The 15,497-nt window shown below is 46.5% G+C and overlaps 1 protein-coding gene across 4 annotated transcripts in view; it reads right to left on the bottom strand.

Moving 5' to 3' along the window:
• Positions 1–71: 71 nt before the first annotated feature.
• The window catches only part of DAAM2 (dishevelled associated activator of morphogenesis 2), a 119,717-nt gene continuing 104,291 nt past the window's right edge, over positions 72–15,497 (bottom strand). For all 4 annotated transcript variants that reach the window (XM_054490872.2, XM_054490878.2, XM_063666185.1 and 1 more), the window contains 6 exons: positions 7,978–8,146; positions 7,677–7,784; positions 6,026–6,086; positions 4,741–4,872; positions 3,476–3,646; positions 72–3,133 (listed from right to left, as the gene is read on the bottom strand). In XM_054490872.2, coding sequence (XP_054346847.1) covers positions 2,909–3,133; positions 3,476–3,646; positions 4,741–4,872; positions 6,026–6,086; positions 7,677–7,784; positions 7,978–8,146 — 866 coding nt within the window. In that variant the 3' untranslated portion in view covers positions 72–2,908. The remainder of the gene's footprint in view (positions 3,134–3,475; positions 3,647–4,740; positions 4,873–6,025; positions 6,087–7,676; positions 7,785–7,977; positions 8,147–15,497) is intronic.

Raw genomic sequence — 15,497 nt, 5'->3', positions numbered from 1 at the left:
CTGGCTCCAGCACACCACTCAGCCCACCCCAGATCCCCTCATAGGAAGAAGGCACAAGTTTAAAGGCAGACTGGGTAGGGATGGTATGAATTTAATATTTTTTAGTATTACAATATATTCTTATAAAAAAAAGGTGCAAGTGAAAAAGGACACTGTAGATTATGTCCATTAGCCTCATTTGTCATCTGAGGCAGCTGGTGAGAACAGCCTTGGCGTGAAGGCATCCCTGGTAGAGGTCGGGGGAGATAGTCACAGCGCCCCAGTTGGTGGAAATGGGATGGGAGTAGGGAGAGGCTGGACCAGACCCTTCCCCATTCACCTGGAGAATTTTCTCCTCCCACTGCCCTAAACACTTTATTTCCATCACAGGGGAGAAATGCTGCTGAGAAGGTTGTGTTAGGTTGATGATGAATTTTACATTGGCCACAAAATTAGCTGGAGAAACTTATCTAAAGCTGGCAGGAGCGGTGGGGAGGGCATGAAAAAAGCAAGACGAAGAAACATTAAGAGGCTAAAACATTTAACATATTAAGGACCAGCTCAGCCACCCCGACTGGGCACCAGCCCCTTCTTACTCAGTTGAGTATGAGTCCATGGTCCAAGGCACTGTTGGAGATCTGGCTACAGCGGCATCTAGCACCAGAGCCACTGGCCAGATCTAGAAAATAAATAGAAAAATATATTTTAGAGTGAGAAGGCTGGGCTCTGGAACAACATATTTGTGTCCTCTGTCAACAGTTGAACCAAATTCTGCTTTTCTGAAGATCAAATGTGTCTTGAACAGCTTCCATAGTCCTTTTCTTTCCAGGTGCGTATCCAGTCTTCCATGGTGGGTGGGAATGCCAGACACGCTTGGGGAGCCCTCCCCTGTTCCCTGCCCCTGAGGGGGTTAGGTTGACATCAGCCTGGTCAGTTTGGGAGAGGACCTTTAGAGGCCTCACCCACAACCTCCCATCTTCCCCAACACTTGTCTTGCAGTGGGAGCTCTTGGGGCTGCAGATGAGTATAGCCAAACTCTCTGCAGCTGTTCTGCCTGGAAGCCTTCATCTTGCCCTCACCTGGGTTCCAGGATGGCCTCTTCACACCTGTGTCAGCCAGGCTTGCACTTGCTCAGATCCCTCCCACTAGAACACACACGCCGCCCGCCCCCTCAAACCAACGCACATGCTGGGCTCACCAACCCTGTGTTTCTTCCCCCCGCAGCTACTACGGTCCCAGCCCCAGGAGTTGGATGCAAGTGAAAGGCAGAAGATAGGCAGCTGAGAGTAGGCCCAGCTCACCGGTCTCCACTGGCAATAACCCTGAGCCAGGGATGAAGTTGGAAAGTGAGAAACACAGGGAAGGGCAGAAGGGCCAAGAGCTGGTTGATGGTAGAGGTTAGGCAGGGCCAGTCTCAAAGAGGATGAAAGGCCAACTCGGAATGTGGTATTGAATAAGAGCCTTGATGGAGTTTTAGAAAAATTTTGTCTAGATACAGCCATCCCATCCACCAAGGCCAGCATGAGATGGACAAAATGGAAGGTGGGAGTGAATGGGAGGACCAGAAGGAGCCCCTTGCAAGTCGGGCTGAAGAACCAAATTGGGTACCAGAGGTAGGGTGGCCCCCCTCTCAGCCTTCCTCCTTGGTACCTTCAGGTGATGTGCTCCCCAGAGGATGTCAGCCTTCCTCCTCCATCCCCATCTCCCCAGTTTCCCTTGCCTGCTCTGCTGTTCACCCCATCCGAACGCCTGAGAGGAGGGGCCACCCTTAGAGATAGCATGTTAATGCGGAGGGCAGCTCTGGCCCTCAGACCTCTCAGGAACCAACTCCAACGCCAGTGGACACATGGTTCCAAGTGGCCACCTGTAGGCTGGACAGAGGCCGCTGTGGCTTCTGCCTTGAGGCTAGTATTAGAGAAGGGGTGGGAGGGCCTGAGCTATTTATATGAAGTAGAGAGCTGTGGGATGGAGCTAAGCATTCAAGTGCTGCCCTCTGCTGAGGGGCTATAGGGGACTCCAAGGCAACATTTGAGGTCACTGTCTGGCTTCACAACAATGGCCAGGTGTCCAGGAGATGGGGACATGGGAGATGCCCAAAAGGCATGAGGTGTGGTGATGAATGAGGTCTGTCTTGAGCCCCTCGCCAGATTCATCAAGCACCTGGTAGTGAGCCATAGCTGTGGAAACCCAAGGTGAGTCTTCTAGGACTGCGAATTAGTAGACAGGATGGAGGTGAGGGTAGAGAAGGAAGGGAAAGATACTTAAGACATGCAGGGAGAGGCCAGAGGACCTGTGACATGGGAAACAGACACTGCTGCTCTGTCCTGATGGCTTTGGTCCCTGCATCATCCTTCCAACACTGACTGTTTTCTGGAACCTACCAGAGCTGATCTAACTAGAATATATAATGCCTCCTCTGTTTCCATTCAAGAGGAAAGTCTGCCCCCAGGTCAAAGTTCTGTTGAGCCTCCCCTTGAGAGAAGGGAGTCTGGATTCCCTCACCAGATTCCCTCTCAAGGGCTCCCTCCATCATTGCTCCCCGTGCTACACAGGAAATCTGGATAAGGCTGTGGACCTCTCCAGTCTAGATCTAGAACTGTTCTGTGCCAGCACATGGGTGCCCATGGTAGGGGATGGGGAGCAGGGCCCCTTCAGCCTGGGGTTACCTGGCCTGAAGCCATCCAAGACAGCCTCAGAAAAATCCCTGGGGCCAGGGCACAGAAGGAATCGTGTGAAGGGGAGATAAGAGGAGCCCCTTAAGGTAAGCGTGGGGAGACACCTGGTCCAGCCACACACAGCCCCCCATCCCAGGACCCAGCCCAGGGCTCTAAACCAAGCACCAAATGGTTTAAATATCACTACCTCCTCCACTCAGCCCCATTCTCACCAGTCCCTGTCTCCCGGCCTCCTGTGTGGCTAGTTCCCCAGGTCAATAATTTAGCCGGTTTATTGCCCGCTCCCGGGTGACTTCCAGGGCCTGGCTCCCTGATCGCTTGCGGCTGCGCTTGAGCTTGCATAAGTCCTTGTCAAAGACCTCCCCAGAGCGCAGGGCCGACACCAGGTCATCGAACTCGCCTCCCTCTTCCAGCGAGCTGCCCGCAGCCAGGACCTTCCGCTGCCGCTGCCACCGCTCACGTTCCCTCTGCTCCTTCAGCTGCGGGCAGGGGGCCAGAGATAGGAACCCTCTCAGGGAGAGGCACTGAGGCCAGGGCAGCCCCCCAGCCCCGGGCTAACTCCTAGGCCGTGGTCATGCTGCCTGCCGGTATCTGTTGGCCCCACTTTCCTCCTGCCTAGGACATACAGGCTCCCAGCTTCACACCACTCTCTTCCCTCAGGCTGGGAAGAAGTTTCTCTCTCCTGGGGCTGACATCCAACCCCTATGGTGTTCCTCAGTTCCTCAGTCTCTGCCCTCCTCCCACACACCCCAGTTTGGGGGTGTTCTCCCCAAGTAGCACCCCTGTCTCCCCTCAGTCCCAGGCCTTGCACGGCCCCTCACCATGGCTTCCATGCGCGCCCGCCGCTCCTCCTCCTCCTTCCTCCTCCTCATGGCCTCTAGATCCTGCCGGGCCTCTGAGAAGGCCTGCAAGAAGGTATCAAAGATGCCAAAGAATTCGTCCGGCTGCATCTTGCTGTCATGCTCCCCGAAGTGCATCAAGGCCTTGGCGAACTGTCAAGGGAGAGAACAGGATTGGTGGAGAGTGCCCTGGAGCATCCTGGGCTCAGCCCCTGAGGTTAGCTGGGTTCTAACCAGAGTAGAGCCCAGTGCAAGGCTGGGGACTGTTGGCACAGGGGACAGGGCTGGAAGAGGTGAGAAGACACCCCCATCATCATCGGGATCAGAGACAAGGCTAAGGAGAGGCAGGTAAAGAGTTGGGCTCACTCAGTCCACCTTAGAGTCACCCCTGGGCCTGTAAGGGGTAGGCAGGAGATCAGGGGTATAGACCTTGGGAAGCCCTTCCTGAGGTCAAGAAGAGGCTGGCAGAACTCAGAACTTCAGAGATCCTCTAGTTATGTTAATAACCACTCTGTGCCTCAGCTTCCTCCTCTGTCAAATGGGAATAATAGAATCTACATCATAGTGGTGTTGGGGGGTTAGATGAGTTGGTGGCTATGAAACAGTGGCTATACTTATATATGCCAGGCACTGTTCTTACTTACTGAGAGCTACCATTGTTAATTCAACCCACTCAGTATCCTCTAAGAAAGATCTCACTACTCAAAGTGCTTCATGGACTAGCAGCAGGTTCACCTCCTGTTAGAAATGCAGAATCTCAGACCCCAGGCCTCCTAAATGAGAATCCATGTTTTAATAAGACCCCCATACATGAGGTCTATGGACAAGTTAGTGTGAGAAGCAGATAGAGGCATGGTAATCATGCCCACTGCTGAGCTGTGGTGTCAGATTCTAACCCAGTTCTATCACTTACAGCTGGGCAATCTTGGGCAAGTTACTTAGCATCTCTGATTTTAGCGTTCATATCTGTCAAGTGGGAAATAACCTTTCAACAAACCCATAAGGTAGGTAGGTGGTGACAAATCATTAAAACACTTAACATGGTGCCTGATATCTGATAAATGGACCATGATCTTTGTGGTATGTGGTTATCATTGCTTGTCTTGTTAAGAGTGAGGAAATTGTTTTCTCTCAAAGCTCTGTAACTCTGGGTTTGTCCCTCCTGGGCTGTCTATGGTAGGAATGGGTGAAGGAACTTGTTTAGATAAGGCTGGGTTGGCAAGCAGTGGGGGTTTGGGCACCCTTACCTTGTCCCTGGCTTCATTTAGCTGGTCCTCCAGCTCGGAGAAGCTGAAGCTGGACACCGTGATGAAGTCGCTCATGACAGGGACAAACTTGTCACTGGGCTCCCGTACCTGGCGCCTCTGATACTCCAGCTCCTGAGGAGGGAGGGTGAAGTGCTGCTTAGACTGGTGCCAAGATGAGAGTCAGGGGTGCAGGGGTCACATCTCCCCTCCTTGTCACTCACAGGACATTGAGCCCTTTGGAAGAGGGAACACCCTGCATCTCAAAGTTCTAAGGATGGCAAAGACTATGAGCTAACATTAGCAGCCAGCCCACCCTGCCATCTTTCTTTCTCTAGAGCACTGAGACCCAACATGTGACCTGGGGCCAGCAGCATCACCTGGGAAATTATGAGAAATACAGACTTTCAGACCCACAGGATCAGAAGCTGCATTTTAACAAGACTTATCTTTACAAGACTCCAGGTAACTCATGCACAAATTAAAGAGACATTTTTCTAAAGCTCCCAGCTGATTCAGAAGCTGCTGGTCCATGTACCGCACTTTGAGTAGCACTTAACAGGACTATAAAATTGTAAATTTGGAAATCATCTTCCCCCACCATAGTGGCAACAAAATGTTCTTTGTCATCCTTAATCTCAGTCTCTAAAGTCCATTCTCCCCTTACCCACTGCCTCTCTCCACAGTGAAGACGGGAAGGGTCCCTTGTTCCTAGGTGTGGGGGACAAGACTTAGAGACATCCCCATACTGGGCCAGTCTGGCTCACTTCCCCACTCCTCTACTGGTGTTTTCTGGAAGGCTAGGGCCAGAGATAGCATCAGCCAAGAAGCCATCGGAACAAGAATGGTGGGAACAAGAAACCTGGGTCCTCCGCTGGCCCAGGAAACAGGCAGAGAGACATAAGGAAGAGCCTTCTGGGGACATCGGTCCCACTGCCACATTGCATGCTTCCTGCCCTTAGCGGGCAGTCGAGGGATGAGGATTCTTTTTCCCATGCACTTGAATCCAATGTAGGCATGGGTCAGATGTATGGTTCCTTCCGCTCCACTGCCAAATAGATACCAAGCTGGACAGTAACATGGGTATAGTCTTAGGTAACCCCTTTTAAAAGGCTCAAACTTAAGCCCCAGTAATCCAGTTATCCTTTGGGAGGGCTGACCCTGTGCTAGAGGCTGTACCCATTGTGCCCGTTGTTTTTTTGCCCCTGTGTAGGAGCTTAGGGTGCAGTGATGAACAGTGTTTGCTGACAGCAGCCCTCACCCAGGTAGGCATTGACGAGGTACTCACCACCTCCACCGCTCTCAGGCCCCTCCTGAGGTTGCCCACCTCCTTCTCCAGCTCTGCTAGGCTGTGAGGAGACACAGAGGGAAGGGAATGAGGACCATCAGCTCCCGCCTTGAGCTGCTAAGGCTGGTTCAGGGAGAGGGCAGAGCCAAGCACAGTGGCCTCGGAGTCGGTGAGCCTGGGTTCCAGCCCTGGTGTGGCCATTGATGTTGGCCCTGACAAAGCACCTCCCCTTCATGCCTCTGTCTGTGCATCCATAAATTAACAAGGTGAAACCTGCATTCTATAGATCTTTCCAGGTCAGAAACGTCATGCTGCAATATCAGAAGATTTCCAGCCTGTGGCCTCTGGCTTAGACCTATTTATTTTTATTACTACCAGGTAATGCTTATAAACTCTTTATGTGATCCTGCAAGCAATAGCATTCGATACCAGTGAGCCATTTACCACTGTTTCTGGTTTTTCTGGAGATGACATCTGTCAGCCTAGATGTTCATGTCTGATTTCTTGCCTAGCAGATGCTGTTGGTGCCCCACCCACATTTCCTTGGACCATCCATTGTAGGCCATGGCCCCAACTCTTCCAACTGTATGCACACTCTTTGAGGCCAAGCTCTTTCCACCTGTACCTGTGGCCAGAGGGTTATTCCCTGCAGAGCCCCCCAGCCAATTACTGAGAGGAGATGCTCTCTGATTGCCCCAGCAACCTTGCCCTTTGGGTGGGAAAACTGAAGTAAGTATTCCACACTGTTTCCCAGAATTCCTCATGTGGTTAAGCACCAATTGCCTGTGAGTGGTAACTGGCTTAATAATGTTTGTTACTGGCATTCTTTCTATCTCTGGCTCACTTCCCAATTCTTCTACTGGTATTTTCTGGAAGCATCTCTGAAATAAGGATTTAAGAGCAAATTATCTTTGTTTTGTTTTCCCAGAAGCAGACCCTGAGACATGGCCCATTCCTACTCAGCCTGAGGCAGGATAGGTAGTCAAGGAAGTGAGCACTTCTCAGAACACAGCAGCTGTGGTGGTGCCCATACAGTCAACACAATAAACCTCAGCATTCGCATTGTAATTGAGCTCATTCAAGCAAAGCTATCTGCAGTAAGGACTTTCCCCTCTAGAAAGCATGCGCATTTTGATTTTACCTATCCTCAAACTGGCCCTTTGCTCATTACGTAATAGTAAAAAAACACACCCCTAGGTGGAGATTTAAGATGCTAATGAGACATGCGATGTATGAAAAAGCACACACAGCTACTACACATGTGCACCCAGAGGACCACTCAGAGCCTGCTTCCTAATAACACCTCTTCCCCCCTCTTTATGAATAATCGTGTAAGTCTCCCATAATGGGAGTCTTCCTAGTGCCAGTCTTGGCTGTCTCATCCTTACAAGCAGCCCGCCCTGAATCTCTCTCTCAGGGTGTACTGTCTATTCTGCACCTAACTTACAAGATATTCTTCTTCTTTTGCAATACATTGTTCTATGCTAAACCCCCTTTGCTGTGTGTCTGTTTAAATTCTTTTGAACTCAGAAGACAAGAATCGAGGTCTCACACCAGCCATCATCAAGCCCAGAGTAGACCCCAAAAGAGGAAAGTAAGACAAGAATGAGGGTCATCATGGGGCGAAGGAAGTCTTGGAGAGAACCCTCACTTGACTTTGGCGGCTTCTGGAAGATGCTGCAGCTCTGAAGGCATGTTCAGAATATCAGGAAAATGTTTCTCCAGGATCATGATCAGGTAATGGAGCAGAGAGATGTTTCTGTGGACGAAAGTCAGGTCAGTGGTAAGTGACAGAGGAAACTGGGCACGAGGGTCAGAGGGAAACTAGGATGGAGTCAAGAGAAAGGGGTGATGAGTCTTAGGATGTTCCCGTCCTAATAGAGGGAGGATGTGAGAGGCCAGGGTAGGGTGAGATAGAGGCCAAGGAAGTGGCCGGGAAGGGAGGTCCTTACCTGTCGATGCTGGACTTGGTGTCAGCGATCTTGTTGAGGCTGGCCACCCGGAACCCGTAGGCGCCCCCACGCTGCCCTTTGTTCATGAAGTTGCCTATGGCTAGGATGACCTCTAGCATCTGTCTAAGACGCTTGCTGCGGACCAGCTCCCGGGAGGCCAACAGGATGGCTGGGAGAGGAGGCACAGGTCAGAGCCCTGCATGGGCTAGGCAGGGCAGCAGTTCCCATTGCACCCCAGGAAGATGCCACCGCAAAGTTCAGAAAAGGGGCTGTCAAATGTCTTCAACTCTCAGTGAGGCAGAGATTATACCCACTCCTCAGCAGACCCATCGATTTCACATTCACCCACCTCCAGGGGAAGCAGACACATTCACCAAGGCCAATTCACCAGACACCCCATTTGTAGGACATGCCAGCTCTTCCCAAGAAGACAATTTCAGAAGATCTCTTCTTACATGTATTTAAAGATTATTAAGAAGGCCGGTTGCGGTGGCTCACACCTGTAATCCCAGCACTTTGGGAGGCCGAGGCGGGGAGATCACTTGAGTCAGGAGTTCGAGACCAGCCTGGCCAACATGGTGAAACCCCGTCTCTACTAAAAATACAAAAAATTAGTCAGGTGTGGTGGCACATGCCTATAATCTCAGCTGCTTGGGAAGCCAAAGCAAAAGAGTCCCTTGAACCCAGGAGGCTGAGGCTGCAGTGAGCCAAGATTGCCTCACTGCACTCCAGCCTGGGCAACAGCATGAGACTCTGTATCAAAAAGAAAAAAGAAAAAAAGATTATTCAGATATTCTTTCCATGAATATACTCATGAATATGACACTTTTACTTTTCTAAACCTAGCACTTAACTTCAGCATTTTACCTATTATGGGATTGCTTCTGCCTGTCTTGAAATGCTATATTCTATTGGTTTTTTGGAAAGAAAAAAAAATAATCAATTAAATAACATATCCTCAATTATAAAATTCTATTGTTTTTGTTCTATAAAATAATGGCATGCTTTTCAGTTGATAGTGTCTAAGATTTGATGAAATAAGCTGCTTGACATCCTGTTGAATGTCATTTTTAAGATTTTTCCAACCTTTGGGCACCTTAACCATTTTCCCCCAATGCTCTAAATGTTATCTTTGCCAGAAATACAAACTAAGCTAACAGTAACCAAAACTTCAGTAATTCATTCTTCTGTGTATGCTCTGGCCCTTCCTCAGCTATGATGTCTTTATGGTGGGTGCGCAGAAGGGGGACACAAATCCTAAACTGAGATTTTGTCTACTAGTTATGGAAGATGATTTTTGAATATTCAGTGTGGCAACAAAAAGACCAGATTATCCTGTGATCTATGGCTTATGCCAAACTGAACATTCTTTAAGATGCTGCTAGGAAGATAAAATGAAAACGACTTTGCTAAAAGTTTGTAGAAAGCTTCGAACACAGTTAGAAATAAGTAACTGTTAAAAAGAAGCTATACCAGCACTTTGGGAGGCCGAGGCAGGCGGATCACCTGAGGTCAGGAGTTCGAGACCAGCCTGGACGACACGGTGAAACTCCGTCTCTACTAAAAATACAAAAATTAGCCAGTCGTGGTGGTGCACACCTGTAACCCCAGTTACTTGGGAAGCTGAGACAGGAGAATTGCTTGAACCCGGGAGACAGAGGTTGCAGTGAGCCGAGATCACACCACCGCACTCCAGCCTGGGTGACAGAGTGAGGCTCCGTCTCAAAAAATAAATAAATTAATTAATTAATTAAAAAGTTGTGAAAATGAATAGTAAGGTTTGTCAGTAGCTTTTAAGTTGAACACGTACATATTCTATAACCTAAAAGCCACATTATTCTTGGTGGGTATTTGGGTTGTTTCTAGGTTTTTAAAATTCCAAATAGAATGGGTAAATTATGGTGTATTCATAAAATGGAATAAAATGCAGAGCTGAAAATGAATAACCCACTGCTACATGTAACAGTAGGGACAACTCACAACCCTAATGTTGAGCAAAAGTCACCAGCCTAAAATTATTCATACTCTATCATTCCTTTCATATGAAGTTCAAAACAGGCCAGGCGTGGTAGCTCATGCCTACAATCCCAGCACTTTGGGAGGCCAAGGTGGGCAGATCACTTGGGCCCAGGAGTCTAAGACCAGCCTAGGCAACATGGTGAAACCCTGTCTCTACAAAAATACAAAAATTAGCCAGGCTGGCGGCATGTGCCTGTAGTGCCAGCTACTTGGGAGGCTGAGATGGGAGGATACCTTGAGCCCAGGAGGCAGAGGTTGCAGTGAGCCAAGATCACACCACTGCACTCCAGCCTGGGTGACAGGGCAGGACCCTGTCTCAAAAAGAAAATAGGTAAAAATTGGGGGAGGAGCCAAGATGGCCGAATAGGAACAGCTCCGGTCTACAGCTCCCAGCGCGAGCGACGCAGAAGACGGGTGATTTCTGCATTTCCATCTGAGGGGCAGACTGACACCTCACACGGCCGGCCAGGTACTCCAACAGACCTGCAGCTGAGGGTTCTGTCTGTTAGAAGGAAAACTAACAGAAAGGACATCCACACCAAAAACCCATCTGTACATCACCATCATCAAAGACCAAAAGTAGATAAAACCACAAAGATGGGGAAAAAACAGACCAGAAAAACCGGAAACTCTAAAAACCAGAGTAGCTCTCCTCCTCCAAAGGAACGCAGTTCCTCACCAGCAACGGAACAAAGCTGGACGGAGAATGACTTTGACGAGCTGAGAGAAGAAGGCTTCAGACGATCAAATTACTCCGAGCTACGGGAGGGTATTCAAACCAAAGGCAAAGAAGTTGAAAACTTTGAAAAAAATTTAGAAGAATGTATAACTAGAATAACCAATACAGAGAAGTGCTTAAAGGAGCTGATGGAGCTGAAAACCAAGGCTCGAGAACTACGTGAAGAATGCAGAAGCCTCAGGAGCCGATGCGATCAAATGGAAGAAAGGGTATCAGCCCTGGAAGATGAAATGAATGAAATGAAGCGAGAAGGGAAGTTTAGAGAAAAAAGAATAAAAAGAAACGAGCAAAGCCTCCAAGAAATGTGGGACTATGTGAAAAGACCAAATCTACGTCTGATTGGTGTACCTGAAAGTGACGGGGAGAATGGAAACAAGTTGGAAAACACTCTGCAGGATATTATCCAGGAGAACTTCCCCAATCTAGCAAGGCAGGCCAACATTCAGATTCAGGAAATACAGAGAACGCCACAAAGATACTCCTCGAGAAGAGCAACTCCAAGACACATAATTGTCAGATTCACCAAAGTTGAAATGAAGGAAAAAATGTTAAGGGCAGCCAGAGAGAAAGGTCGGGTTACCATCAAAGGGAAGCCCATCAGACTAACAGCGGATCTCTCGGCAGAAACCCTACAAGCCAGAAGAGAGTGGGGGCCAATATTCAACATTCTTAAAGAAAAGAATTTTCAACCCAGAATTTCATATCCTGCCAAACTAAGCTTCATAAGTGAAGGAGAAATAAAATACTTTACAGACAAGCAAATGCTGAGAGATTTTGTCACCACCAGGCCTGCCCTAAAAGAGCTCCTGAAGGAAGCGCTAAACATGGAAAGGCACAACCGGTACCAGCCACTGCAAAATCATACCGAAATGTAAAGACCATCGAGACTAGGAAGAGACTGCATCAACAAACGAGAAAAATATCCAGCTAACATCATAATGACAGGATCAGATTCACACATAACAATATTAACTTTAAATGTAAATGGACTAAATGCTCCAATTAAAAGACACAGACTGGCAAATTGGATAAAGACTCAAGACCCCTCAGTGTGCTGTATTCAGGAAACCCATCTCACGTGCAGAGACACACATAGGCTCAAAATAAAAGGATGGAGGAAGATCTACCAAGCAAATGGAAAACAAAAAAAGGCAGGGGTTGCAATCCTAGTCTCTGATAAAACAGACTTTAAACCAACAAAGATCAAAAGAGACAAAGAAGGCCATTACATAATGGTAAAGGGATTAATTCAACAAGAAGAGCTAACTATCCTAAATATATATGCACCCAATACAGGAGCACCCAGATTCATAAAGCAAGTCCTGAGTGACCTACAAAGAGACTTAGACTCCCACACATTAATAATGGGAGACTTTAACACCCCACTGTCAACATTAGACAGATCAACGAGACAGAAAGTCAACAAGGATACCCAGGAATTGAACTCAGCTCTGCACCAAGCAGACCTAATAGACATCTACAGAACTCTCCACCCCAAATCAACAGAATATACATTTTTTTCAGCACCACACCACACCTATTCCAAAATTGACCATATACTTGGAAGTAAAGCTCTCCTCAATAAATGTAAAACAACAGAAATTGTAACAAACTGTCTCTCAGATCACAGTGCAATCAAGCTAGAACTCAGGATTAAGAATCTCACTCAAAACCGCTCAACTACGTGGAAACTGAACAACCTGCTCCTGAATGACTACTGGGTACATAACGAAATGAAGGCAGAAATAAAGATGTTCTTTGAAACCAACGAGAACCAAGACACAACATACCAGAATCTCTGGGATGCATTCAAAGCAGTGGGTAGAGGGAAATTTATAGCACTAAATGCCCACAAGAGAAAGCAGGAAACATCCAAAATTGACACCCTAACATCACAATTAAAAGAACTAGAAAAGCAAGAGCAAACACATTCAAAAGCTAGCAGAAGGCAAGAAATAACTAAAATCAGAGCAGAACTGAAGGAAATAGAGACACAAAAAACCCTTCAAAAAATAAATGAATCCAGGAGCTGGTTTTTTGAAAGGATCAACAAAATTGATAGACCGCTAGCAAGATTAATAAAGAAAAAAAGAGAGAAGAATCAAATAGATGCAATAAAAAATGATAAAGGGGATATCACCACCGATCCCACAGAAATACAAACTACCATCAGAGAATATTACAAACACCTCTATGCAAATAAACTAGAAAATCTAGAAGAAATGGATAAATTCCTCAACACATACACCCTCCCAAGACTAAACCAGGAAGAAGTTGAATCTCTGAATAGACCAATAACAGGAGCTGAAATTGTGGCAATAATCAATAGCTTACCAACCAAAAAAAGTCCAGGACCAGATGGGTTCACAGCCGAATTCTACCAGAGGTATAAGGAGGAGCTGGTACCATTCCTTCTGAAACTATTCCAATCAATAGAAAAAGAGGGAATCCTCCCTAACTCATTTTATGAGGCCAGCATCATCCTGATACCAAAGCCTGGCAGAGACACAACAAAAAAAGAGAATTTTAGACCAATATCCTTGATGAACATTGATGCAAAAATCCTCAATAAGATACTGGCAAACAGAATCCAGCAGCACATCAAAAAGCTTATCCACCATGATCAAGTGGGCTTCATCCCTGGGATGCAAGGCTGGTTCAATATACGCAAATCAATAAATGTAATCCAGCATATAAACAGAACCAAAGACAAAAACCACATGATTATCTCAATAGATGCAGAAAAGGCCTTTGACAAAATTCAACAACCCTTCATGCTAAAAACTCTCAATAAATTAGGAATTGATGGGACGTATCTCAAAATAATAAGAGCTATTTATGACAAACCCACAGCCAATATCATACTGAATGGGCAAAAACTGGAAGCATTCCCTTTGAAAACTGGCACAAGACAAGGATGCCCTCTCTCGCCACTTCTATTCAACATAGTGTTGGAAGTTCTGGCCAGGGCAATTAGGCAGGAGAAGGAAATAAAGGGTATTCAATTAGGAAAAGAGGAAGTCAAATTGTCCTTGTTTGCAGATGACATGATAGTATATCTAGAAAACCCCATTGTCTCAGCCCAAAATCTCCTTAAGCTGATAAGCAACTTCAGCAAAGTCTCAGGATACAAAATCAATGTGCAAAAATCACAAGCATTCTTATACATCAATAACAGACAAACAGAGAGCCAAATCATGAGTGAACTCCCATTCACAATTGCTTCAAAGAGAATAAAATACCTAGGAATCCAACTTACAAGGGATGTGAAAGACCTCTTCAAGGAGAACTACAAACCACTGCTCAAGGAAATAAAAGAGGATACAAACAAATGGAAGAACATTCCATGCTCATGGGTAGGAAGAATCAATATCATGAAAATGGCCATCCTTCCCAAGGTAATTTACAGATTCAATGCCATCCCCATCAAGCTACCAATGACTTTCTTCACAGAATTGGAAAAAACTACTTTAAAGTTCATATGGAACCAAAAAAGAGCCCGCATCGCCAAGTCAATCCTAAGCCAAAAGAACAAAGCTGGAGGCATCACACTACCTGACTTCAAACTATACTACAAGGCTACAGTAACCAAAACAGCATGGTACTGGTACCAAAACAGAGATATAGATCAATGGAACAGAACAGAGCCGTCAGAAATAATGCCACATATCTACAAGTATCTGATCTTTGACAAACCTGAGAAAAACAAGAAATGGGGAAAGGATTCCCTATTTAATAAATGGTGCTGGGAAAACTGGCTAGCCATATGTAGAAAGCTGAAACTGGATCCCTTCCTTACACCTTATACAAAAATCAATTCAAGATGGATTAAAGACTTAAATGTTAGACCTAAAACCATAAAAACCCTAGAAGAAAACCTTGGCATTACCATTCAGGACATAGGCATGGGCAAGGACTTCATGTCTAAAACACCAAAAGCAATGGCAACAAAAGCCAAAATTGACAAATGGGATCTAATTAAACTAAAGAGCTTCTGCACAGCAAAGGAAACTACCATCAGAGTGAACAGGCAACCTACAAAATGGGAGAACATTTTCGCAACCAACTCATCTGACAAAGGGCTAATATCCAGAATCTACAATGAACTCCAACAAATTTACAAGAAAAAAACAAACAACCCCATCAAAAAGTGGGCGAAGGACATGAACAGACACTTCTCAAAAGAAGACATTTATGCAGCCAAAAAACACATGAAAAAATGCTCACCATCACTGGCCATCAGAGAAATGCAAATCAAAACCACAATGAGATACCATCTCACACCAGTTAGAATGGCAATCATTAAAAAGTCAGGAAACAACAGGTGCTGGAGAGGATGTGGAGAAATAGGAACACTTTTACACTGTTGGTGGGACTGTAAACTAGTTCAACCCTTGTGGAAGTCAGTGTGGCGATTCCTCAGGGATCTAGAACTAGAAATTCCATTCGACCCAGCCATCCCATTACTGGGTATATACCCAAAGGACTATAAATCATGCTGCTATAAAGACACATGCACACGTATGTTTATTGCGGCATTATTCACAATAGCAAAGACTTGGAACCAACCCAAATGTCCAACAATGATAGACTGGATTAAGAAAATGTGGCACATATACACCATGGAATACTATGCAGCCATAAAAAATGATGAGTTCACGTCCTTTGTAGGGACATGGATGAAACTGGAAATCATCATTCTCAGTAAACTATCGCAAGAACAAAAAACCAAACACCGCATATTCTCACTCATAGGTGGGAA

Source organism: Pongo pygmaeus, chromosome 5 (genome assembly GCF_028885625.2).
Source record: "Pongo pygmaeus isolate AG05252 chromosome 5, NHGRI_mPonPyg2-v2.0_pri, whole genome shotgun sequence".
NCBI classification, from domain to species: Eukaryota; Metazoa; Chordata; class Mammalia; order Primates; family Hominidae; genus Pongo; species Pongo pygmaeus.
The sequence above is the reverse complement of the archived record's forward strand: the minus strand, read 5'-3'. Positions and strand labels throughout refer to the sequence as shown.